The sequence below is a fragment of the Paroedura picta genome, chromosome 3 (assembly GCF_049243985.1).
Source record: "Paroedura picta isolate Pp20150507F chromosome 3, Ppicta_v3.0, whole genome shotgun sequence".
Taxonomy (NCBI): Eukaryota; Metazoa; Chordata; class Lepidosauria; order Squamata; family Gekkonidae; genus Paroedura; species Paroedura picta.
In genome coordinates this window covers 109,188,653-109,216,000 of record NC_135371.1, presented here as the reverse complement: position 1 = coordinate 109,216,000, position 27,348 = coordinate 109,188,653, and the positions used below count along the sequence as shown (strand labels likewise).

The following is a 27,348-nucleotide window of genomic DNA, read 5'->3' as shown; positions in this document are numbered from 1 at the left end:
GCTTCTTGCAGTCATCAGAAGGCTCATTATAGCCTCTGATGTCATGGGAAAATATAGATCTATATTGTATAAAAAGGGTTTTTTTTTTGGGGGGGGGGGGAAGGTTAGGAGCAAATTCTCAGCCGGGAATCAGGTTGTTCTTTTCTCTCATCCCAGATGAGCTGTTTTTTATACCCCATTTTTCACTACATGGAGGAGTCTCAAAGCAGGTTACAATTGCCTTTCCTTCCTCTCTCTACAACAGACATGCTATGAAGTAGGTAGGCCTGAGAGAGCTGTAACAGAACAGCTGGCTGCACTTGGAGTGGGGAATCAAGCCTAGATCTCCAGATTAGTTGCCACTCTTAGTCACTATACTAAACAAACATTGTGAGAAAGCACTTATTGAGGTGATTAGCACTCCTCTTCTCTCCAACCCAAGATGTCAGTCTGGGCTACAGAGAAAAGGAAACAAAGTTTCACAAAATAGAGATTTAAAACATCCCTCCTAATGGGTAAATTCAAACCCAACTCTCAGCTGATGTCCCAATAAGCTATATCACAACTTAGTGCCAGTGGTGAGTCAGTCTTGATTTCCTGCTCCTCCACATGCAGCCCTCTAGATGAACTTGGGCTCATCACAGTACCAATAGTGATACTATTGAACCAGACAGTCCTCAGCCTCACCTACCTCACAGAGTGTCTGTTACGGGGAAAGGAAGAATTCAGCAGTTACGCAGTATTGTTGACATGTGAAAATACATGGCCTTTTCTTGCACATTGTTTCAGGTATTGATTTCACTGTGCTGCTCCAGTGGGGTCATTATTTGTTAGATCTGCTACTTTGATTCAAATTTACTGACACAAAACTGGTTTTCTTAGGGTTGCCATGAATTTCAAAGTGAACCTATTTGGCAGTCAAACATACCTTTATGCTGATCAAGGATATGCAAATAAACTTGAACTCCTGGAAAAGTTTATAGCTGCCTGTTGGTCAGAAGAAGAAGAGTCAGTTTTTATGCCCTGTTTTTCACTCCCGACAGGAGTCTCAAAGCACAATCACTTATTTTGTCTGGAAAATTGTACATTTCATTTAATAAAAAAAGAGACAACACATGTTTCTTATTCCTTTATTAAGACAGCTTGTGATGGTACATGGAACATAAAGGTATCAGGCCCATTGGTAAGTATTTAGAAAAGTCATGTTCTGTTCATTCATACAGAACAGTAATAAAACTAGAAAGTAACAAAAATGTAGACTCTTCATACAGGAAATTAAAGTTCACATTTACTCATGCAAGCAATCAAGAACATTTTTATACACTTCTGATGTAATGTTTACAGTATAGGATTCTGTCATTTTGGCTGCATGAAAGTGGCAGGAAAGTGTCAGCGATGAAAATAAATTAAACCATTTACAAGGTGTGTTAAATAATTTAGCAACTATGAATTAAAATTTGCTACACATTATACATTTTTACACTAAGTTCATTGTCAGAATACAGAACAGACAAAATGAACTGAGGCAGAGTAAGGCAACTTATATTTGAAATGTCAGTTAAGTTCTACATATACCCAATTTGCAGAATTTGAACTTGCCATAAAGTCAAAATTTGGTCTTCTATAAACTTTAAAAATACATGCAATTAAAATGTCAACAGGAGAGTAGTGAATATTTACCCTCTTTTCTATCAACATGAATTATCAAATACACTAAATTGAAGCTTCTCATCTACAAAACCCTATTTTTAAAAAATCCCTTTGTAATGATTGAACTTTAAGCTATTAAACCATACAAAGCTGCATTAATGCTGAAATAAAACAGATTAGTCCCCATTCCAGAAGAATTCTCACTCAACATATCAGCCTAGAGGAAAGGTTTACTGACAGTATCTTAGGCGTAGGAATTTATAAACTTGTATTCAGAATGGCTGTAGTCTACACAGGATTATTTATGCTACCAAATTATCTTAATTAAAAAACACAGCCACAATGAGCAGCACAATCCAAGAACAGTTCTTTCTAAAATTCTGAAAAAAGAAATCTGCCTCATAACATGTGCATTTGTCAGTCTGTTTGATGGAAAGCCAGTTTTAAAACAGTTTTTCAAGTATTAACAGCTTTAGTTGGTGAGACGTCATTACAATCTTATAAAGTGTTTCTCTGGTAAGAACAATCAAACTTTAAACTATGATTGTAAAGGAAATTGCTCTCCGTTTAGCCTGTCCCTAAGCAATACCACCAACATGCTGACTAGGTTTATTTTCTTCTTATCCAACTCAAAGCAGTCACAGTTCAAAGGGCATGGGGTCCTGCCATGTCAGCCTACTTTAACCATTGTAGAAAGGATGATAATGAATTACTGCACTATACTGCCAATGTAATCTTGTGGCACAAATCAATAAAGCCACTGTTCTCGGTATACTATTTTCCACATCTGTGACAAATTAAAGTGCCTTATTTTCAGGTTATAATTTCTGATGATATATAAAAGATGTATAAAAGATGTAGTGCCAAGGATGAAAGATGTGCACCTCTGAGTTCTAAACTATTACAGCAATAGTGCTAGACACAGATTTGGCAAACGTCATCAGGTGACTGCATATCAAATTGACATGATTGCTTACAAATTAGACACATACTTGCCCACACAGATAATATGACCATGTTTTATGCACTGAAAGGTGGACCTAAGAGAACGCATGCCAGCCAAGTTCCATTTCTTTGGAATAGGAAACTGCTGAGATATTACTACATTTCAGATTTTTAGTGGAAAACAATTTTTGTCCCCCAATTTTGTCACAGAGATAGATCCTGCATTCTTTGACATTTAACATAGTACTACAAAGTCATACAGCTGAGATGAGCCATCTGAGCCTTATTTTCCAAGAATAGTTGTTTTGGTCAATAGAAATTCGGTCCTCAATCATTCTTCTAGTATTACAGTTAAGCCCAGTAAGATGATAGGGCTTTTGTAATGTATTAGAATAGTAGCAAAAAGGGTGCTCCAAAAATAAATAAATAAAATAAAAAGGCACAAAGTATTTTGTTAAACACAAAAAGATAGTGGTTCAAGGATTATCCCATCCACCCTTACAACACCCCCTTATTTCACACCTGCACCCAAAACACTGCCTCCTAAAAGCTTACATTGCCTGACATTCAGTCATGTTTTATTGATTGCTGCAGAATTTACAAAGCAACAAGGCATGCATATTCAAAAGCTTAATTTTTTTTAGTCTTGAAGCAACAGAAATGTACTCTCAGTACAAGTACCTGAAAGTATTCAAAGCATGATTGTGACAGCTGCTTAAAATGGATAATTAAACATTTAGCATGTGTCTGTACGTACCAGGGGAGGGGGAATAGTCACTCTCTCCTTCCCCATAAGAACAGACTGCACAGACTGCGTTTCAAATGACCTGGTACATCTTCCGTAATGTCGGTTTCTAACTGCACTGTGTGATGCAGTCCTGAGGAATATCCAAAGGTTTAAATACAGGCTGAACTCTGTATTTACATATGCATTTAATAAAGATACTTGATAGTCTGTAACTTTATTTGATATTATGTTGGTAGAATAAAACTATGCAATAGAAGACCCGTCAGCCATGAATCGGGACCAATTTGTAGGCTATAACCCCAGGTTCCCAGAGACACAGCAAAACGTTTATACAACTCTGATTTTGATAACTGTAGACTCATTTGGTTGAAATACATGACTCTGAACATAAGAAAGAAATGACACAAAGATAGTGTCACTGACGAAGAAACCAAAAGTGAGCAATCCACCTGGAGACTCGTTTTGAATGCCATCGTCAGCTTGATTCTCTTCGTTCTCTGGCAGAATAAGACTGAGTGAATTTCCTATGCAATGAAAAGTACATGTACATACAGAACATGCCAATAGGCAGATGAAGATAACAGAGGTTTATTCCTGCCACAAAATACTTATGAATCAATACAGAGATAGAAAAATATTAAGCCACATGAACTGTGACATAAAAACATGACTCAGTACTTGTTATGCTAGAAGCCCCAATGGCACAAAAGACAGTGTAACATGTCAAACAAAAAGAAACTTAGTGTGATTACTGCACTACTCATATTTATGGAATGATCCTTTAAAATGATGCATGTAGCAATACACTGAACAAAGTCTCAGCATAGTTCATTAATCCCTTCATTCAATTAACAGGATTCCAAGAAATGTTAGGAGGGAAAGTACTTGCTTCAACATACCTTGCTGGAATGGATACTGAAAACATTTGTAATGCCCCAAAATGAACTATGAAAATGAACTGACATTTCAGGGAAGAAACTGCCTAGTAGATGGAGAACAATATGAAAAGGGCCACTGAGAAAAAGCCCTTAACTACCGAAAGGCTTAGCAATGTCAATATTTAGGTAATCTAGGAAGGCCAATTAAGGTATCAGAGGACTTCTCAGAATATGCCACTGTACTGAAGACAGAAAGCCTTTTATCAGTTATTTGATAACTGATCATTATTTGAAATTAGGTAGGCACTCATGACTGCTGGATGCAAGGGCCACCACATTAAGTATTTATTTCCTACAAGTCAAATATTCCAGTACTTGCCAGTTACGACCTATGCCAGATATTGAGAGCAATCTGAAATATTCATGGATCTGTAGAAGGAAGAATTGCTTTGCACCAACACTGACACTACAAGAAAGTTCACAGTGTCCTTTCCTTTGGTTTAAAGTAACACTGGCATTGTGAAACACGTGGTCTTAGGTTTCTACAATATGAAGTCCAATTCTGGAAACTCCTATCACTTTAAATCAAGATGTAAGGTACAAGGTATTCTTATAAGGAACATCAGAGCAGAAAGAAAGAATCCTATTTATTCCAAATTGGTAATTTTGGTACTTAAACTATTTGCAGCAGCTTTCAATGTACGTTACATCTCAATATCATAACAGAGTCCTTTTTAAAATAACGCTAATAGCCTAAAGATTGAAACAGCTAACTTGTGCAGTTGTACCTTAATAATGTAATCTGATCCAGTTACTCCACTCTAAATTCACTAGTATCAATGAACTTAGATCAAAGCAACTCTGCACAGGATCACACTGGTGGTCACTTTCAATTCCTAATGGCATCCACCACAGAGCAGAACTATTTTTGGCCTCTCCTAATGCTGAAGGTATGTACAAAACATTATTACTTTCAACAGATAGTGAAAGTCTTTTTGTTGTATTTTAAGACATGATGCTTCCTAAGATGTTTTAAAGCCAAACAAGGTTATATCCATTTATAACAATATATGAAGGAAGTCATACTTTTGGAAAAAACCACAACAGCTGGGATCAGAATCCTCATGAGCCAAAAACACCAGAAACTCTGCCCAGGGCACACTGTCTTCTCAATGGGGACCAATAAAACTTAAAGCATTTGGACACTGCACTGTGCTACAGAGGACACTCTTTTGTTCCCCAAAGATAGAAAACAGCATTTAGCAACAGAAACACTTCTCTAAGCACCATGGAAATGTAGCAGTATGGAACTGAAGAAGAAACAAATACACCAAATAATCTGAAGATACCTGCAGCATCTAGATCTGTTGTTCAAAATATCAGTGTGCCAAAATAGTTATCAACTCAAATAAATGGAGCACTAGCTTGAGCTCTGAACCGAGTAGTAGAATCCCCTATTTAAAAAAATCTATTCATGGATTGGATAACTGTATATTACTTCAGGATACAATTAAACATACATCCCAGTGCATAGAGAGTTTTATTTCCAAGATGATCTTTTTCTGAGGTGTCACGGTAAACTTGGATGCAGCAATCTACTATAACGCCACTATTGTAAACTTTTACAATAAAGTCTGAAACAGACAGTCAAAATACAGGAGGAGCCCCAGTATGTGGAGATTATACCAAAGGCCACACTGTTGCAGTACCAACATACACTGAGCGCTGGTCCCTCTGAATTTGCAGCACAATCCCTGGAGGTCACATAGTGTTTAGGCCATAAATGTGCACCGATTTCACATTTTGGGTAGTCACAGGTTCCAGATGATTAACTCAAATGGAGTTTAAATAGACATTATAGAACAAGCATCCTAGCAGATCTGTTTCCAGGAACTGTAACACTGAGCTACTTCCAGCTATTTCTGCTGGTAAACTGTTAATGAGATAGGTAACTTATATGAATTTTCTCTTGCCAAAACTACTTAAAACTCTTGAAGGCTTCACTGGAAAACCTATGCTGAAGACTCTTCAACATAGGCAATACAATCTAACCATTATATAAAAAAGGAATTTTTTTTTACAAAACCTGACTACATAGTCTAGTAGTTCATATATTTGATTATGTAATGCACATTAAGTCAACTATACAAAGTCTTCACTTACATTGGTATTTTTATTCTCTGGGAACATTAATACTCAAAGTTGGAATTAAGAATTTCAACATTTTGTATTCTTGCACTAAAAGGAAGTTCTCCACATTAAAGACCTTTATTTTCAGTAGATGGCACTCAGATACGGTTATGAACTGTTTTTTTGGAATCAATGGAAAATCATACTTAAATGAACATTCAACACAAGGACATAATGAGACTTACAACTAGATGCAAACAGTTTTAAGGGACATTTCCCCAAAAAAGATTTGATTAGTGTTGCAAGATATGGACAGCTAATCTTATAATTCTGGCTCTGAGGCTTAATTTTCGAAGGCCATACTGCATACTGAATGTTTAATCAGAACGCCATACAACATCACCTTTAAGTATATCTTAAGTATATCTCAACAACACAGTATCACAATTAAAGACATGTATAGCAGGACTGTGGCCCTTTCCCCCCTTTGGTTCCAGTTGATACAAAAATAACATAATAGGGACATAAAGGTAGGAATTAACTCAGTACTGCGGTGCTTTCATCTTCAGCTGAAATTTGGTAATCCAAGGAGGGCACCAACTGCTCCAAAGTATCCCTGTATATGAAAGAAGATTTTAAGCTCAGCCATTGTACCAATTTCCCCCTGAAAGGAAGGAAGTACACAGCAGCTTCCTATTACATCTTTTTATTGGGTAATGTAAAAATTTCACATAGTAAATTGTATTTCCTATCAATTAAAAGCTATATTCCAAACCAGCTGCGACAAATACTCAGAGGTTCATCATCCTACCCAGTGATCAGTTGACCTACATCATTTGCTTCTCTCCTTTCCTTACCCTGGCTTCTTCCATCATCAGTTAGCCCCATAAGGGAAAGTTATCTCATATTCCTTTTCACCTTAAGATTAGCAACAGGGATGCCAAAGGGTATCTATTAAGTTAAGCATTGTGAAGACCAAGTACAGCACATTCGATTTCCCTCCTAGGCCAAACAGCCTGTAATGAAGGTTAAATGGGAACAAACAGAACTGTATATATAATGTTTAGTGTGGCTCTGAACTGCACTGAGCAATGCTCATTCCATCTGTATTACAGCTTTATAGTGATAGGCACAAAGACTGGACAAGAGTTCTGATTCCACTCTGTAATAAACATGGCAATTTGGTGTGTGTGGGTGTGTGTGAAAAGCCCAATCCTCCCCCCCCCCCCCAGTATTTCTGAATTTGGTTATACTGAACTAGAAAAATATTATTATTTACCAATAGTCTCAAACCCCAATACTGGTGTCGTATTCAGATTTGGGATTGCCAGTTTTTGTTCGGCTCTATTATAGACTACTGTTATAGTCAAGGGTCCCCATGGGCTATAATGGAGAATTGATCCAGGGGTATCTGGGAGACCCTATTTTTTGAGGTAGAGGCACCAAATCTGAAGTATAGCTGCTAGTGCCTCTCCTTAATCCCTCCCCACAATGTTAAAAAAGACTGGACCAGGAGGCCAATTTTACGACAGTTCCTTCATCCCCCAATGTCTCCAAAGGAGAGGAGGGAAAGGAATTTAAACTTTAAAGGGAACACTGTCCCATTCAAATATCAATGCTTTTGCAAGCTGCAGCAGCCACATAAGTAAACCCTGAAAGCATTTAAAGGACTTACAATCCTTTTAAATGCCTTCTCCAAGTGGAGAGTTCACTCTGAAGGATTTGAACTGAGAGCACTTTAAAGGCATCCTAACTGTGGCTATCTGATGGTTCCCCCCCAAAATCCCAAATAATTTCAGGATTTCTGGAGCTGGCCATTTTGGATAGCCAGAAAAATAGGAGAAAAAATCTGGCTCAATTAATATCTCCAATATAACAAATGCACACCCCTAACAACAATGCTTTAACAACTGCACAAAGGACAGTTGGCCATTATTACAGCATTCTAAATTTTAGTGACTTCAAGCTCACTTTAGAAAAGAATGAAACGTAAGCCTTGGATTTTCAAAGTTACTAAATGAACTGATGATGGTCAGAGTACTTGCTAATTGTAACAGCAGTTCAGAACTCCATTATCCGACAACACAAAAGTGTAGACTGACACCACAGACATTAAACTGATGCTGCATCCACTCCTTTCATTTAGCACACAATTAAACTTATTTCCATTACTGCACTAATCAGAAGTATGCTGTCATGAACCATCCAAAGTTAAACACCTTTGATTTCGTCATGGGAAGAAATTTAAGTGCACGTTCTATTTTTCCATTAAATTCAACACCAGTTAATCTTGGCCGACTCATTTCTGCTACAAGGCTAAAGTTAATGGGAAAATTAGATAAAGTGAGAGGCTTAGGCAGAAACAAGTATTTTCTTTCATGAGGACAATTATGAATATCCGTCCTCTTTAAATCTGTTTATCTCAACTGAATGTGTCCATCTAGGCTTTTCTTTCACCATCGCAAAGACTCAAGTATAAATAAACCCTCCACATAACTGTTCTTCCAAAACAAAAGAGAATAAAAAGTAACCTGTTAGGGAGACTTTAAAATTTTCTTAATCTTATTGAAAGACAAATTTGATATTACTATACTCAACAGCTGCGGTCATACATACCTCATGTTCTAGGAACAAAGCCTTCAACTGGCCTTTGGACCAATAATCCAGTGCATATGCCAGAAGCTTCATAGATAAGGTATTAACACGCAAAAAGTTTCCAACGAAGACAACACGGTTTATTTTCTAAAGCAAAAGCAAAAAAATTCCTCACTGGGATGCAAGGCAACGGATTAGCATAAATTATCTAATTTTAGCTGAATGATTTGTCTTTGTGATTAGATATGCAAAGGACTGGTATTCAGCAGAAGACTCGCAAGAACCAGTGCCAGTGTGAAAAGAGCTGAACTACGTACTGCAGAATTCAGTACAACATCAAAAACATGGATGAAAAAAGTGAGTGAATTTCTGGAAGGGGTATTCGCGGTCATCCCCTTTTCAGTGCAGTACCTCTTAAACTCTGCTCCTGATGGTGGATAGGAGACCTCAGAAACAATGTTGGAGGTGGCATGGAAGAACTCTAGCCTGAAAGAATGAAACCCACACAAGCCATTCCAAAATGAGATTTTGCTCACCTCAGTGTTTCTTTGAGGCTCTTTCTACTGAACTCTCTTTTGGCTGGAAGAATCCGTCAAAATTTCAAGTGTAGTTAGCTTTACAGGAAAGTAGACAGTGAGACTTTGGGGGAAACTAGATGATTTACTTTTACTGGGCAATGACTTGGCCTTGCTGACAACAACAGGGACTGCAGTTGCCAGCAGTAGGCCTCAAGTTTCAGAAGGGCAGACATCACCAGCCAAGCAACAGACTGTGCTAGCCAAGGGGTGTCTGGGGCCACATGCATTCCTTTTGAAGGGATGCATGTGAGGGAAGAGATCTTTGTCTTCAGCCTAACTTTCTGGAGATGAGCTGTACTTCCAGGGGATTCTCAGACCCCACCTGGTAGGTGGCATCCCTATACCTTACTGAGATACAATACTACACAGTCACCCCTCCAGAGCAGCCATTTTTGCCTGGGGAGCTGATCTTTATAGTCTGGAGATGAGCAGCAATTCCAGGATGTCTCCATTCTGCACCTGGAGGTTGGCTGTCCCTGGTCTGAACATATTCCTTGAAGTCTAGTAGTGGGGCCTCAAAAGTCTGTAATGCCCCTGCAGCCACCTAGCACCCCCTGACCTATTTCAGGTCAAGAAAACATTGCAGAGAGGAGACAAGGTTGCCAGATTGGTGTAGGTTCGTGTTCTGGAATTCCACACTTCCTAGATGTACATAAACCTGACAAAGGTCAAGACTGCTGTGCGCAGGGAGACCTCCTCTTAGGGTTGCCATCTTCCAAGTGAGGCTCTCTACCCCACCTCCCTCATGGAGGGGGGGGGTCTGCTATAGGGAGAGGAAGCAAAGGTGATTAGAAATTGCTTTGAGACACCTGGGGCCTGCTGGGTGACTTCGGACTATTCCCAGTTCTCTCAGACCTCTCATAGCCCCACATCTCTCACAGGTTGTCTATTGTGGGGAGACTCCTTTGGGTAGTAAATAGCAGGGTACAAAAATCCAACTGTTCTTCTTCTAAGAGGAGCAACCATGAAAGAAGCATGTGGACACATAACATTTTATCAACAGTACAAAAATGGAGACAGAAGGAGCAGGGTGGACACCTGTGTACTGTGACTACCCCATGTGGATTAGGGCTGGGGAACATTTTGGTGTCTGTGGCCTAATTCACACAAGAAAGCAAATGAGGTGGAACACAGAACTGGGAAGAATTGGATGCCATGTAATCTCCCCCTAAAAAGAGCCTCCGGTCTGACTTTCCCTTCACATATCTGAAGACATGGCTCTTGAAAGCTCATATGTAACCACTATGCCACAATTCCCAAAGGTCAGTCCTTTCCCATATTCAACGAACATTCCAAACCACAGATTCTTGACACCCATGCCCTCATTTGTCACCACACCACCACAACCTCCCACATAATACACACGTTCAACCCCACGCCCTTACAGACTAACTCCTCCCTTTCCTCTTCCCACCGCCAAGCTCTAGCACCCGTTTTATTTCTGGATACAATGTGCTTTGCCCCTAGGTATATTAGATAAATCCCTACATTCACCTTAGACCTCTTTATCAACTGTAAGAGAAATAGTACAAGTTATTCTGAAACCAGCTTAACAAAAATAAACCATCATTCTCAGTTTGAAGAAATACCCAGTGTCCTCATAGCCCTGTACAATGCTGCTTGATCCATATGCAACAAGGCAGCACTGTAAAGAAGCCAAAGACAGTGAGAAGTATTCTATGATGATCACTTTTTAAAAACTCTCTTGATATACAATCAGCACAACTATGTGCCCATATTTTGTTTCTATGTAACCTGGGTTCAATTCTTGCTTGAAACTGAAGCTCAATAAAGTAACTACACACAGGCTCTCACAGGCATGTGGAACACATACCTACTCCAGAGCTCTTTGATCCATCTTACTCCCCCAAACACACACACAAACCCCTTCCCTCCCCACTTCCCCTACTCTCCAGTCACTCCCCCCACAGTCTTCTCCCCTCCCTCCTTACCTGTTCTCTCAGGAGGGCCCCACAGTCGTTGGGCCTGGAGGCCAGTGCCTGTGTCACGTCTCCCAGGAGCCATGTGGCCTCTGCCCTGTCCCCCAGGGGCCTGTGGGGTGGTGCTGCGGCTTTGGCAAGTCATGCAGCCTCCACCTCAGACTACAGAGGCCTGCAATGAGACGCCGTTGCTTTGGCCAGCTGTGTGGCCTCTGCTCCCAGCCCACAGAGGCCTCCGAGGCAGCATCTTGGTGCCACTGGCCTCAGCCTCTGCTACCTGCCTCTCTTCCTCACGGCCAGACTCAGCTTCTGCCTCCACCGGCTATCTCCCTTTCCCTTCTGGTGCGCTATGTAGGATGGGACTACGGACGTCATGTCCGTATCCATTTCTGTCCCAGGAGGTGCACCATAAGATGTGTTTCACATTAAAAAGTAGCAGACTTAACAGTCTGTTGTCGAAACCCAAAATACCCTGGATTTAATTAGTGCAATGAACAGAATTCTCCAAAATACCATGTAAAGCCTTTTAAAGAAAAGTCTGAACTGTTAAGCCAGAGTAATACAAGTAGAAAAAGAACACACATCTGCTTGCCCCCAAGAAGAAATTATGGACAGACTTCAAAAACTTAAGTTTTCTTCCACGCTGAACCTCTAAAGCATTGTAATGTCATTACTCCTCTCTCCCATCTGAAGTTACCTCATTTACAGCGCACATTCGTGCTATAGATCCGATGTTATTGGTGATAGTGACCAACGTAGCTCTAGCCAGATCTTCTTTGCTAACAGATTCCCGCTTTTCCTTGTAGATCATATTCCCAAAGCTAGAAAACAAGATTGCAAAACATGATACACAAACTTCTGCAACAAGTAGGAACACTTATGACCAAGTTGCCTGGCTACTCTGAACACCTCTCTGAAATAGATTTCATCACTCCTGTCCAACCACTAACAACTGAATTAGAATATGATGTAGTAGTAGTAGTAGCAGCTGCAGCTAGTGAATGTATGGTTGTACTTGTCATCTATTTTGGATCTTTCACCTAAGAAATGATTTCGGTTGTTCAGTCTTAGATACAGCACCAAATGCACTTGCAGCTTTGGAAGCCAAGACCAACTCTGTATCAGAAAGCACAGTATTTTGATAGCCAAATGGCAACAGTTTTCCTTTGCATAAGATCCAACAGGAAGAACACACATTACATATAGTAGAATTAAACAAAGATCAGATACATAATAAACATGAACACAAAGTATTCAAAATAGAAAGACGCTTGCTAGCTTTTAACCACTTCTGTGGCCACTGTACACTGTTGAAATTAAGTAATCTTTCAAAATGTGACCATGCTACCCATTAGGTGTCCTGTATCCATTTAAATAGGTGCACATGGAAAGTAAATCCTGAATTTAGACTAACGCCCTTCTTTTATTGTTCATGCCAAACTTTACCTTGATCAATTAAGCTTTCAGCTTAACATTATTTACCACAGATTTACATATTACCAAGCACTGATCTATCCTAATTATCTAAGGGGAAAAAGACCCCACCCAAAGCTCTACTCAGAATCCTGCTGGTTTCCACTGCCCACATTGCCTAAACTAGGGATTTCCACTGGAAGCAATGATGAGGTGGCTCAAGTAGAGTTGTCTGAAGCTCAACCCTTCAAAGAGGTCCTATGGCTAGGCAGCAAAAGTTCAAGCAAAGAAGCATGATTGCCCATCCTAGACAATGTACAGCGAACAGTGGCTGACTTTGCCAGGAACCTGGCTGTGATCCTCGAAGCCTCCCTCTCTATGGAGGCACAGCTCACCAGAGTAGCATGGCTGGCGTTCTACCACCTGTGCCAAGCCAAACGACTAGGGCTCTACTTGACCCCAGAACACTTAGCCACAGTAATCCATGTGACAGTCACCTCTAGACTGGACCTCTGCAACTCGCTCTACACGAGCCTTGATCCAGAAACCACAGCTAGTCTAGAGTGCAGCAGCCAGGGCCCTCACAGGAACACCATAGAGGTCCCACATTCAGCCCATGCTCCAACAACTGCACTGGTTGCCAGTTGAATTCTGGATTAGGCTTAAGGTTTCAGTAAACATCTTTACGGCCATATCCGGTCTCGGCCCAGTGTACCTGAGAGTCCACCTTACTGCCTACAATCTCCCAAAGTGCCCTACACTCCGCCACCTCCAACTGACTGGTGATCCCTGGCCCCAAAGAAGCATGTTAGACCTCAACCAGGGCCAGAGCTTTCTCTGTCTTGGCCCCCACTTGGTGGAACGAGCTCCCTGAAGAGATCAGGGCCCTGGCTGAACTTCCACAGTTTCGCAGGGCTTGCAAAATGCAGGTCTTCCACCAGCCATTTGGTTGACGCCAATCAAAATGGCATCTACTGGGCCCCCAGAAAACCCCTATCCATATACTGAATCCCACACCAGTCTACCCACGGACTCATTGTTGCATAGTTAGGAAATTGGCGAGATGTTATACACATTGTTATCACCAGTTAAACCACTGTTACTACTATTTATTCAAACTCATAAATTATACTGTGTTATATGGAAACTGCCTTGAGACAGAAAAGAAGGCAGTATAGAAATAAATAAACAAGGGTTCTGGGGGACCCTGGGGCTATGCAAGAGCCCCCCCCAGGGGTTATACTGCCTTCCCCAGAAGTTCAGATGGCTGCTGATATCACTAGATGTCACTGGAGCTCAGTTCTCTTGTTGCTCTACAGACCTAGTCTTTCTCCACAATGGAGATAGTGAACGATTGATTGGATGGCTCCTGCATCTTACTTCTGCTCTCACTTCTCTGAAGGGGTAGGTCACCACTTCAAGCGTTCCTCAACACCTGAAAAATCTTTCAGGGGTTCCTCCATAAGGGTTGAAAAAGGCTGGTCTAAATATTTCTTAGCTTACTTCTGCAATTCTGTACTTTGTACACATTGATAGCATAAGACAGAAGAATATACCTATATGTACTCATAGTCTTGACAGCAGTGGAAAACTCCCCAGGGTTCATTTGCAGTGTGATAAAACCCTTAAAACCCTCTATTTTAAATTAGGGGTGTGCTTTTAGCTAATATAGAGCATTGGAAATACCATACTGGTATTTTCCAGATATTTTTGCAGCCAGATATAGATTGGGGTATTTATCTGGCCACCTGAAAACATTAGAGAACAGTCTCTAGGGACTCCCAGATACCCCTAAATCAATTTTCTATTATACCATAGGGCTGTGGTTCCTAAATTTTGAGGGCTGCTGCCCCCTTGGCTACCAAGTCCATATCCCTAGCAGAAAGAATTTCCAGTCTCCCAAAGTCTTTGGGGAAGAGCTAACAACTCTAGGTTAAGAAATTCCTGGAGATCTTGGGTGGTGCCTCCAAAGGACGTAGTCTGCAGAGGGGAGGGAGCTCAGCAGGAATATGATTTCATGCAGTCTGCCTTCTGAAGCTATCATTTTCTTCTGGAAGCTAAGCAGGGCTGGCCCAATCAGCATTGGGATAGGAGACAGCCGAAGTAGTCCAGATTCACTACCCAGAGGCAGGCAACAGCAAGCCGCATTGGAACATATCTTGCAGGGAAAACACAGCCACAGCAGGAAAGTCTGACTGCTGCCCCCCTACTACATCAAAATTCCTTATCGCCTCCAAATTCCTCATCACCTCCCTGGACACTTCCACTGCCCTCAGGGGGGTGTACCACTGGATACCCTATGGGAACCATTGACTATAATGGCACCCGTAAAGTATAATGGAGCCCTCACCCTCCCCAATTGGGAATCCTGTTTTTACCAAACCCAAATACCACATTCGGGAATATCGGGAAATATTGACATTTTGGGGATTCAATATATCCAAAAAATACTGGGGGTGAATTTAGGAGAGGAGGCTTTTAAAAAATTATATTATTATTATTACAAAGAGAGCCTATTTGCAATGAGAGGATCTGACCATATGGATACTTTCTCCGTTGTGAAATGATTGTATGCAGTAAACTGCAGTTGCCTGCTGATGGGACAAGCCACACAAGGAAGAGTCAGAGTTAACATTTTCAAAACTGCCACCTATCTATCCAAATAACAAGTATGGTCGATAGGTCTCAGAAGAAAAGACATTTTGTTAGGCACTGGAAAATATTTTAAGGCAAGCTGACTATACAAAAAAACAAAAAACAAAATTGAGCTAGGCACTTAGTATAATCCCCCCTTGTGGGTGATTAATTTAACAGCTTTATCATGCAGTAAGCAGAAATTTTAGTAATATTTACAGCTTTTACGTGAACTCCTGGACAAATGGAATTGGAAATAGCTCTCATGGCCACATGTGACATTGAAGAAACAAACATCTAAAAATGAGACATTTGGTTGAGAAGTTGAGCATAAGAGCAAAGATCAGACCTTACGTGCTTGTAACTTATCTAAAAGGTAAAGGTATCTCCTGTGCAAGCACTGGGTCATGTCTGACCCTTGGGGTGACGCCCTCTAGCGTTTTCATGGCAGACTCAATATGGGGTGGTTTGCCAGTACCTTCCCCAGTCATTACCGTTTTACCCCCCCCAGCAAGCTGGGTACTCATTTTACCGACTTCGGAAGAATGGAAGGCTGAGTCAACCTTGAGCCGGCTGCTGGGATTGAACTCCCAGCCTCATGGGCAAAGCTTCCAGGCTGCATGTCTGCTGCCTTACCACTCTGCACCACAATAGGAACTTATCTAAACCTATATAAATGAAGAATGCTCAAAACATTTTAAGAAAGCTACCATGAAAACTAAAGTGGTAAAGTTAGCAGAGGGCATTTAATTAGTTCATGAAAGAGAACTGTGAGGACTCCCAATTAAGAGGACAATAAATTAGTGAATTTAATTTGTTATTAAGTGACCGGAGCAAAACAGGATAACAATATGCACACACTAATGAATGATTAATCCTGGGGATATGATAGATCTTTCAATGAAAACCAGGGAAGGAACTGCTCTTCCGATGAATGGAGTCAGCACACAGCCATAACTGGATATTTTTTTAATGTGTCATGCTCTCCCCCTCCTCACAATCACTTCTTACCACAGGAAAATGTATTCTCAGGGTTTCAAGACCTTCATAGGTTCCCACACAAGTTGGGAGATCTGCAGTGATAAGGGAGAAATTGTTCCTCTCTCCTGTCAACAGAGGTTTGCTGACAGGAGAAATGGAATGGTTGTGGGAAGGATAACTTTCAGCAACTGATGGGTTGCTGGATCCCACCCAAAACATGGCTGTAGTATGTAGAGGTAAAATCTATGCTATGAATTTTTAGAAAACTGCCAGTATCATAATAGCAGATACAGAACTATAACATATTTGCATTTAAAATGGTCACCCCTATCTCAAAAAGGGAAGAGATAGAGACTAAAGTACATCTGGAAGAGATAGAGACTAAAGTGATCCAAATGCAGGAGAACCTGCCCTAAGGGGAAAAGCTGAAGGATTCTCTGTTTGGAAAAAAGATAGGTAAAGGTACCCCTGTGCAAGCACAGGGGATGAAAAACACTAGAGGGTGTCATCCCAAGGTGGCAGACTCAATATAGGGTGGTTTGCCAGTGCCTTCCCCAGTCATTCCCATTAAAAAAGATAACCACAGAGTAAAATGATCACAGGTTTCTAAAAGTATGCATGGTGTTAATGAAGCACAGTGAGTGCTTTTTATTCTCTCATAATACTAGAACTCAGAAACACCCAATGATGGAATACACAAAAAAACAAAATATTTCTTTACATACTGCATTATTCATGTGTATTCCTGTAAGTATCAGTTGAAAGGTGGGGGAAGCAAAGGAGCTTTTAGCATGTGCGTCCCCTGCTTGTGAGTTAATGTTGGAAAAGAAATCTGCATTAGATATCTTTTGGTCTGATCCAGGACAGCTGTTCTGAAATGTGCATAAAATAAGGACACAAATTTGGTGTTTCTATGTTTTATGGAAGATACATTTGAAACCTGAAACCTCTACTTTTTCTGAGATATTTGTAAATTATTTGTCACTTTTTCACAAGCGTCTTAATTCAGTATTACCCAAAGTATTGTATTTTTTTAGTATTAGCGTTCATTTACCTACCTAGAGGCCACAGCCCAACCAGGCAAACCAAATCGTTCATAGTCTCCCCCATAAATATCACGGACTAGTTTATCAGCATGTGTGCTGTCCCCCTTGGATGCCATTTCTAGTGCTTCTTCAAAACTTTCACATCCAGTCAGTAAGCTGCACAGACCAAGAAAGGTCCCTCCACCTAAACTGGTATGAAAAAAGAAATCTTGTAATTGAACTTAGCAATAGTATTTCTAAAACTGAATTTGTATATATTATAGTGACAAAGTTGTGCTATAACTAAACGAAAACGATCTCAGTTTTAAAACCATCTCAACTGACAATGGTGAATTTTACAAAAAATATTCTTGTGAACATATACCGTATTTGCCTGCGTATAAGACGACTTTTTACCCCTAAAAAACATGCCTCCAAGTGGGGGGGGGTCGTCTTATAGGCCGGGTGCACTTCAGTTGGGATAGACATAGCTGCCCAAAGTGGCCTCCCGATGCTCGCCCAGTGCCCATAGATTAAGGTGACCAGAATTAAGGGATGCCGTGACGGAGGTGGCGGCGCTCCCCCCCCCACTGGGCTCACCAACTCTGCTGCTGTCTTGTGAACTCCTCCCGGCTCGGAACTTGCTGGGCCCGCCAAACTTGTGCCTGCATGCACGCCCACCTCACCATGGCAGCGACGGGCCCTCCCTCCCACAAAATACTCTGAAGCAGGAGGGGGGAGAGAGAGAGAGCTCCTGATGGGCCGGCCGGGTGAGCCAGTGGCAAAGGAGTGGAAAGGAGGAGGATGCTGGGGAGGGGGGGAGGTGCCAGTCTCTGCTCCCCTCCCGCGGTTTCTGGTGTTTTGAAGCCGCCCCCATTCAGGAAGAGAGCACACGCAGCCAGCCTGTCGCGCAGCCCTCCGCTCGCTTGCTCTCTCCCTGTTTGTTTGCAGTTTGCAGAGGAAGCTGTTTCAGTTCAATGCACAGAGGCGCCGGCTCTGAGAGAGAGAGAGATGACCCTTGCCTTTTTTGGGGGAAGAGAGGTAATCACTAATCCAAGCATAGTTTCTTGCTTTCTTTTCTTTTTTATTTGGTGTGTGGAAGAGGGGGTAGTCTTATACGCCGAGTATATAACAAACTCTATATTTTGAGTGGAAATGTTGGGGGGTCGTCTTATACGCCAGCAACTACGGTACTTCATGCACCATTTAACTGCATTTATTGACCACAAAATATGAAGAGTCTAGCAGGCTATATTTTTAAAGAGGCAAAATATATAAACAGGCAATGCAAATGTTCATATATGTCCCCCAATTTTTTTTTTATATTTGAGGAACTAAATTTATGCAAGAGAATAAATTACATAGAAGGATCGAACAGTAATTTAGGGAATGTCATGCAGCATTCAAACTTCTCTGTAAAAGCCAAGCCACTGTTTTGCACTATGTGAACTGATCAGGAAGGATCCTTGAGCTCATATGCTCCTTTTCCCCCTTGCGTACCAGTTTTGCGCAAACCATTATTTGCTACCAAAGAACAGCTTGAGCTAGCTCTGCAAGTAGGATCATGATTTTATTACCAGAACTTATCACAGCAGCAACCACTAATAATAATGCAGTCTCAATACATCATAACAAATATTTCTATTCCAGAAATGATCTCCAAACATCTCCCCCACTTTTACCTAAGAGGCTGTATATGTCACCAAAGGCATTATAAATAACAAGTGTTTATAAACTGCTTTTACCGATATTATCAAGAACCACGAAACCTACCCATCTTGCTCAATGACACATTCAAAATGGAAAGAAATAAATATCTGACATTCCAGAATGTAATTTTATGTAACATTTTAGCTTGTTGTGCCTTAAAAATCATTACCTTGTTCCAGTTACTCTCTTATAGTTGTCTTTGGAATGGACAGCTAAAATACTGACTCCTGAACCAATGTTTACAACCAGCAGGGGGTATGGATCATCCAGGTTAAAAGGCATCTTTTGGCACCGTTCAGGTTCTGATGCATTTTCAAAGTAGTAGCACTCTGCCTGGCCATTAAAACTGACAGAATCTATATACAACAAGCCTTTAACAAGACAGTCAAGTTCATCTAGTTTGTGCAGCTGGAGATTTCCAATCTGTGAAGATACAAAAGACATATGAAAGCAACGTTTCAAGATTAACAAACACTGAAGAAATTTTGCATGCACCAGATAAAAGGGAAGGAAATGCTCTTAATGATATGTTGATTTGTATTTTTAAACATTTCCCAAAGAAAAAATAGTATCAGATGATATTTTAAAGGTAAAGTCACATGCGAAAATTTAAATTGGACCCCCCAAAATTTAAGCAGTTAAACAAGAGCATTCACAAGTCTTTCGAATGCACTGGTGTAAATATAATTAATGAGATATAAAAAGCAATGTGGCTTAGATGGTTATCAAAGAGGTTAAAAAACACTGCAATGCTATTTTCCATTATTTTTATGTATGCTTGCATGTATAATGTAGTGATTTATTGGCTGCTGCTCTTGGCCAGACAGGCTTGCGGCAGCTTACAATCAAAATAAAAATTGCAATGTTAACAATAACCCCCCCCCAAAAAATTTAAACCCCCACAATATCTGTAACCGCTCCTGCGGAGCATTAATAATAAAGCCCAAAGGGGTAGGTGGGAGGAGAAAGGGGCGGGGCCGGTCCGTGATAAAAACTCGGCAGCTCCCCATTGGCCACTTGGTCCACCCTGGACTGGCCACTCCGGGGGTTCTCCGCAGGGAAAGGAGCAGGGCGAACCAGGGACCATGACTGGGAAGGGGGGTGCCAGGAAAGGAGCAGGGCCGCCGCGTTGAAGACGCAGCAGCCCTGCTCCTTCCTGCTGAGGCAGGGACCTTGCCGGGGGAAGGGCTTCCCGAGCCTCCCGACCAGCCTTCCCCGCAGGCCACCATTGCAGCCCTGGCCACTACTGCGGCCAGCCAGCTGCCACTTGGCACCTTGTGCCCCTGCCCAGCCAACTAGGACGCCTGCCGCCACCGCGACGGCCAAGGTAAGCCCCCCGTGCTCTTTCGGCCCCCCAAACCGCCGCCGCTCCGCGGTGGTTTCTCCCCTCCCAGCAACCTGCCCACCCACCCCCAGAAGTCGCTGCCGCACTCCCCCCTCCGAGGAGCCACTGACCCAACCGTCGCCATCTCCCCCCCACATGCTCAAAACTCGCCCCCACACTCCCCACCCTCTGTTGCCAATTCCCCAAGAAGCGCTAACCCTACCTCCAATGTCCCACCCTCACACACGCCTCCCTCTCCCTTCTCTCAGGGATGGGAATTATTTTTAAAACAAACTGCCTGGAGCAACAAATAGGCGTTCAAGCATGAAGGCACAAAAATTATTTCCCAAATTGTCACACAAAGCATGCCTCTTTAAAGTTCCCCCCCTTCCCCTCCCAATCAAAGGACTCAAATCACTAAGGCCTGATCCGGCTGCCTGGGCTTCAGCACCCATGAAAGTCTATGGCGCCATAGACTATAATGGGAATGTCAGCATTCCCGCCTTTCCTAGGGCCTGGGAGTTGAGGTAGAGCTTCCAAACTTTCAGAGTAGATCCAAGAGACTCTTCCCTGACTCCCTTCCATATTCCATAATGATTGGTCCAAGGGGTCCACTTCTAGGGGCTCCCGAAGAGGGTACCCCCATCCCTCCATTATATCCTATGAAGAGCGAAAAACTCACATTTCACCACCTTCACTGCCATCTCATACGCCCTCAATAGCATGCAATAAGCTTGGTCATGAGTTTTCCTCCACAATCGCTCTAGTCATTTCACTTCCCTCTTTCTTTCCTAAAGCTCAGCGGTATACCATGAAGCCTGTTTAAGGCGAATTTTAAGTTTGTAATATGACTTTCTCTTCAGTAAGTCCACCATGAAGGTGAAATGAACCATCTAATAACTGCTACAAAATCAGGGCATATTACATAGCAAATAAACCAAGCAACCATATATTCCACACACAGTATTTGTTCCCCTAAATGAGAAAGAATGAAGGCCCTCAAACTGCTTTGCAAGTCTCATATACTCAGTTCCTAAAACCATTTTGGGGTTTTTAAGCAGACTTATAGGCTTGAGCAGACTGCCTAAACTGACTGTCAAAGGCTGCATGGTAAAGTCTCAATTCCGGGGGGGGGGGGGGGGGGGGGGAGAATGAGAAAGAAGAAGACTACCTTTAGATGTCACAGTGAGGGGCAGTATATAAATTTAATTAATGAATAAATGAATACAGAGAATTTAAATATAAGATGCAGATATACTTAATATGGGCCTACATGATAGGGCTGGAGACAATCTGCTTTTTAACAAAGTGCCTGCTCTACTGACAAGCAGTTTCAGAAAGAGGCATCATATGCAAGTTATAGATATTGTGAATCCTCCAAATCCCTCCAAGCAGTGTCCAAAGCAATAGTCTGATGGTTGTATTATTCATTTCCACAGACAAGAACATACTTTAACAACAAGTAGGAGATACAACTGAGAATAAACTACCTACTGTGCGAAAATCTTCTTCAAATTTATAGGCACCACCACCAGTGGCACATAGCACGGTATGCAGTGTTGAGAAATTTTTGTTTCTTCCCATTTGAATAAACGTAGGCAAATCGTGGGTTGGAAATCTGATGAAGTGCAAATTTCCCTTTCTTCCAAAGAGCATCAAGTCTTTGAGTTCAAGGTGGACATCCCGAATGCCAGTGGACCCATATGCTACATTTGACATCAAGTATTTACGAATACTCTTCAAGCTTTCAACTTCTTCCTGCTCTTCTTCTGCAGTAATATCAATAGGTTCAAAATAAGCAAGTTTCACCAGGGTTCCCCCAATGTCCATACCAAACCATGGAAAAGCTGCAGACAAATAAAATCATTGTTAGACAATATGTGTGTGTATATACATATATGTGCATGAATATTGAAACATCTGCCAACATTTCAATGATCTCTTCAGCATTATTAAATGATTAAGAGACTGCTTAGCATAATTATAGCACAAACCATGCAGAATAGCCCACTCCTGAGTAAATTCCATTTGCTGGCAGACATCACCCACAAATCACCAGCAATAACAGATTTTCTAGTACAAGCATTGATAATCCAAGATAATCCAAGAATGATTTATTTGAATTATATCACTCAGCAAGGAAGTGTTCTCAGGAGCTATGTGAGATTTTGTTTCATAAAACATTTGAAAATCATGGACTAGCTTGTCCTCTGTTTTTAAAGAAAATTAAACAAATATGCAAGAACTCAGCTCTCAAGCTTACTACATTTGACTATCTACCAAAACATACTAATACATTAATCTTCAAATCAAAAGTGTCTATGTCTTGAGAATTTTTAAGGACTGCTGGCATAACATTAGTCATGAAAATGTAAAAACTTCTAAGAGGAGCACATCTGCTGTTAAATGCTAGTAAGTTATTACATGAAAGCTAGAAAATCTGGATTCCAGCTGATTTTTCATGCCATTGCATAAGAAAGGAATGTCTTAAAAACCCAGAAGTCCCTTGTTGAAACACAATAATCTCCCCTTTTTTTCTCTTTAATCTCCAGCGTAAGTGCCTGAAATTCTTTTAAAGATAAAATAGGTCACACTAAATGCATCTGAAAATGTCAGAAAATTAATACATTTCCCTTTACTATGTAGCCCTCACCATGTTATTTGTCACTTAGAAAATTAAGCAGAACCTTGTTAGTAGTTCTATGTATTTCTTGCAACTCAAATGTACTTGAAACATTTAAGTCAAAGCTAAATGTTTATATCTCTTTATGTTATAAAACTTGTCTATGTGAATTTCAAACCTGGCTACGTGCTGCCAACACAATAGGAGCAGTGTAGCCTTAATCATGCACACGTCTGCCTGTGTTCATAGGCTATTTGGGGTCAATTTATAGTAATGCAGCAGAAAAGTGGTGCTCTAAATATAGTCTGACTTGCTATGACTATATGGCCTCCATAACCATGCTGCATGAGGACAGTCTCAGAATTTGAACTTCACTGTAATTTTTCACCATTTCTACTTTTATGCATTAAGCGGTGCTTTATGTATACATTTTGTCTAAATCTGTATACTGTATTGTGCAAAACATATATACTTTTCCTTAGGCCATTTGGCATACTGGTTATTTACCAGTATTTTTGTGGCAATAAAGGTACTCTGACTCTTCTCATGGTAGCATATTTTAACACATAACAGCTAAGCTGTGTTATGTTACCTATGAACATTTTACTAGCAAATTTTTGCCATCAGAGTCAAGATCAAAAGAAATCAGATAACTTGTGGTTGTTCTAATCAACCAATAAGATCATTATTATTGCTTTGTTCAACACATACCATTAAAATCCTGACTAAATGGGACTCAGTATTTGCCAACTTTTTCCCTGCTGTCCAAAGGAAGTGGGGGAAAAGAAAGATTTCTCAAGAGCAACAGAAACCCACAAAATCCCACAAAGTACTTGTTATTTCCTTCAACTATCTTTCGATATTACAAGCTGGTGGCCCATGAGCTTGTAGGAAAGTGGGGAGGGAACAGAGAAGGGAAATATGTGATTAATTGAGAAATCATCCCCCCCTCTCCAATGCCTGAACAGGCTTACTTCCCCACCACTTCCTTTCAACTCTGTTCTCAGTATTTCTTGGCTAATCCTCCTCATGACATTTTTTGTTAGTTAATTTACAATGTGGGATTTTCTTTTGCAAGTCTAGCAAGTCCCTCTAGAAACCCTGATTTTTGTGTTTTACCAGGTTACCAAGGAAGAAAACACAACTCTATGAGATTTTCTGCAAGTTACTCATGTACTAACATCTTACTATTGAGTGACAGTATTTACTCCAATGCTACAGCAGGGTTTTTTTCCAAGCATGTCATGAAAAATAAAAATTTATTTATTTATTATATTTATATTTATTATATTTATATACCGCCCTCCCCAGAGGCCCAGGGCAGTTTACATAAAACGTATAAACAATACAGGAAGCAATCCATAACATATAAATAAATATAACATTAATAATACTAACTGATAATCTCACACATACAATTTATAGTACTGTTCAGTAGAATTCTGGGGGGAGGGGTTATAACTTTAGAGAGCTGTGTGTATTGTCTTACATTCAGGGGGGCCTTCGTTTTGAGTAAATATGGGTATGTTATAATATCTGGTAAAATTACTTGGAAATAAATCACAGTATGATTAGTGAGGATGTCTTCAGAGTAGATATACATTAGCATGTTCACCTGTTATCAGAAACTCAGATACACCAATAACATAAAACAACAACTTGACCTCATCTTTTACTTTAAAACCACAGGAGTATCATCAAAACTCTGTATGACTATGAGAAAAATCACCTGCATTTAAAAAGATACTCCAATTATCATAATCACACAAAACAAATCTTAAAACTGATACGAAAAGTCAGTCAAGCTAATAAGACTACTGGAATGACAGACATCACTGTGCAGAAGCACACACGGAAATCACAGAAAGTACAGCTTCCCATCACATGCATACTATACATAAACAGTGAAACATCAAAAGGTGTGAGAAGTGACAGGGAAGATCCAGAGTTCATGTTTTTTACTTAGCAGTGTGCTCACTGTGTAGAGAAGACACAATGTATTCAGTAATGCCAAATAACATCTGAGCAGTCAAATATTTCTCAGCAACACAGTAAGAGAAAGCCAACACTTGCCTCAGATTTGACCCAAACTCACTCCCTCATCATAAAGTGGTCACCTGCCAATCCAAGTCGATGGATACAAATTGCAAATTGGTCTCCATCTAACCGAACGCTGCTTACATGCCACCTTTTTTAAAATTAAGGTTTAATAGCCCATAAGCTTCACAAATTTATAAATTAAACAAAAAATTACTCCGCCAACACCATTTTGACATAAACTGCTCAGCCACAACATGGTCGTATCGAACGAAAGTGACGGGAGGACAACGTCAAGGGACCTTACATGGTTTCTTGGCATCTTTGATCTTCATGTCTCCGAAGCCGCACTCACGATGGAGGCACTTAGGCTGAGCTCCGGGGCGAGTTCTGCGTCCTGCCTGAGAGAGACGCCCCGGGGAAGGTAAAGAAGCAGCGACGCTGCTGCCGCTCGCTTAGATAGATGGATGGACGGACGGACGGAGGCGGCGCAAGCCTAGGGCGCTCGCGCGGATTACGGAGGAGGCGCGCGCCCCACCGTCCGACGACAGGTGCTGAGGGAGAAGGGGGAGGGGAAGGCCGGCGGGCGGGCGGGCCTCGACGAGAAAGACGGGCCAGCCCAACCGGCGGATGAACCCAACCGTTAATATCGACACTCCTTTCCTGGGCTGCTGACGCCGAGATCACCGGATGGGGAGAGGGGACAGGAAGGTTACCCGCCGGGACAGCCCCACCCACCCACGGCACCGTCCGTCCACCGCCTCGCCCTTCCTTCTCCTTTTCTAGCTGGGCGCTCGCCAACACAAAATGGCGGCCCGGGTGGGGTGCGGTGGGGTGGTGGAGCGCAGCAGCTCCCCAGCGGGCAGAGCGCTCAGGTCGGCGTCGGTTAGCCTCCCCCTCTCCGGATGCCGCAATGTTGCCGTCTCCCCGCCCTAGGTACTGGCCACGGCCCCGCGCAGAGGCAGGTGGGAGGGAGGGGAGGAACAACCGAGGAGGCAGCGGCGGGGAATCACAACCTAGCGTAACCGTCCTACACTTCCCAGAGCGCACTGCGAGATTCTAGTCGCTTCCCGGCTATTCTTTGCTCGCGGCGCACGTAGGGAAACATAGTACCATGTCCTAAAAGAAACCCCTCTTTCAGAGAGACTTCCCAAAATGCAAAGCGACAACGGTCAGCCGCCGACAGAACCACGCCACTCGCCCCACAGACAAGCTGCCAATGGCAAGCCGCGACCCTCTCAGTTCCGCCTACTGCCCTCGATGAGGAGGGCGCTCCCTTAGCCCTCCAGCTGTATGGGTGATGTGCGCATGCGAAGTGTTTATGGATGGTGGGCGAAGAGGGATGTATTTGTGTTTTGGTTCTTCTGTTCAGACAAATGCATAAAATTAAAACAAAAAGCATTGTGCATTCCCTCTCGAGTCTAAAATAGTGTATAAAACCATGATCCAAACCCACCAAATTGAGAATATAGATCTACCTGTATTCGTGTCAAAAAAGGCTGATGACTTGTATTTGTAAAACAATTTATCTTCTGCTGGAAGCAAGTAAGGAGAAAGTTCAAGAATTCCACCTTGAGAGTGTGAGACACCCTGTAGCTACAAATAATCCCTAATGGCAGGAGGGAAATGCATCTGTGTAAAGGGTCTGGAGCCTAATGGGAATGGGGGCTTCCGTAAAACTTCATGGAAATTCTGGGCAGAGAAGGCATGTTTCTTTTTAACAGAATGAGACATTTGCCTTTTCTTTCTTCTCCCCTCTATTTTCTCAGTCCACATCCTCAAATTAAAACAGCATCCTAAACAGAGTTAGACCATTCCAATTCCACTGAGGTCAGTGGACTCAGAAGAATGTAATTGCTTAAGATCAGAGTCCAGTAGCACCTTTAAGACAAACAAAGATTTATTCAAGACTTTCGAGTGCAAGCACTCTTCGTCAGACTGTGATCTTCTTACATGACAGGGAATATATAGCAGAAATCAATTCTGTTACATCAGTAGACTGTGTCACAACCAAATACAGCCAATGATAATCCTTTGTCAAAAGAGCCAATCAATCCCCTAGAATTCAGTGTAGTTTACAAAGAGAGACCAAAATGCTGCTATTAGAGATCAAAGGCTATCACCTCCCCATATGTTGCTTGCTCCATACAACCCTGAG

At 41.6% G+C, this 27,348-nt stretch overlaps 1 protein-coding gene across 1 annotated transcript; it reads right to left on the bottom strand.

Moving 5' to 3' along the window:
• Positions 1-1,095: 1,095 nt before the first annotated feature.
• PANK3 (pantothenate kinase 3) lies at positions 1,096-26,329 on the bottom strand. The gene is made up of 7 exons (XM_077327146.1): positions 25,498-26,329; positions 22,025-22,377; positions 19,376-19,629; positions 17,530-17,706; positions 12,141-12,264; positions 8,947-9,072; positions 1,096-6,946 (listed from the first exon to the last, which is right to left on the bottom strand). The coding sequence occupies exons 1-7, from the start codon at positions 25,523-25,525 to the stop codon at positions 6,896-6,898; spliced, it is 1,113 nt and encodes a 370-aa protein (XP_077183261.1). The 5' UTR covers positions 25,526-26,329; the 3' UTR covers positions 1,096-6,895.
• Positions 26,330-27,348: the final 1,019 nt, after the last annotated feature.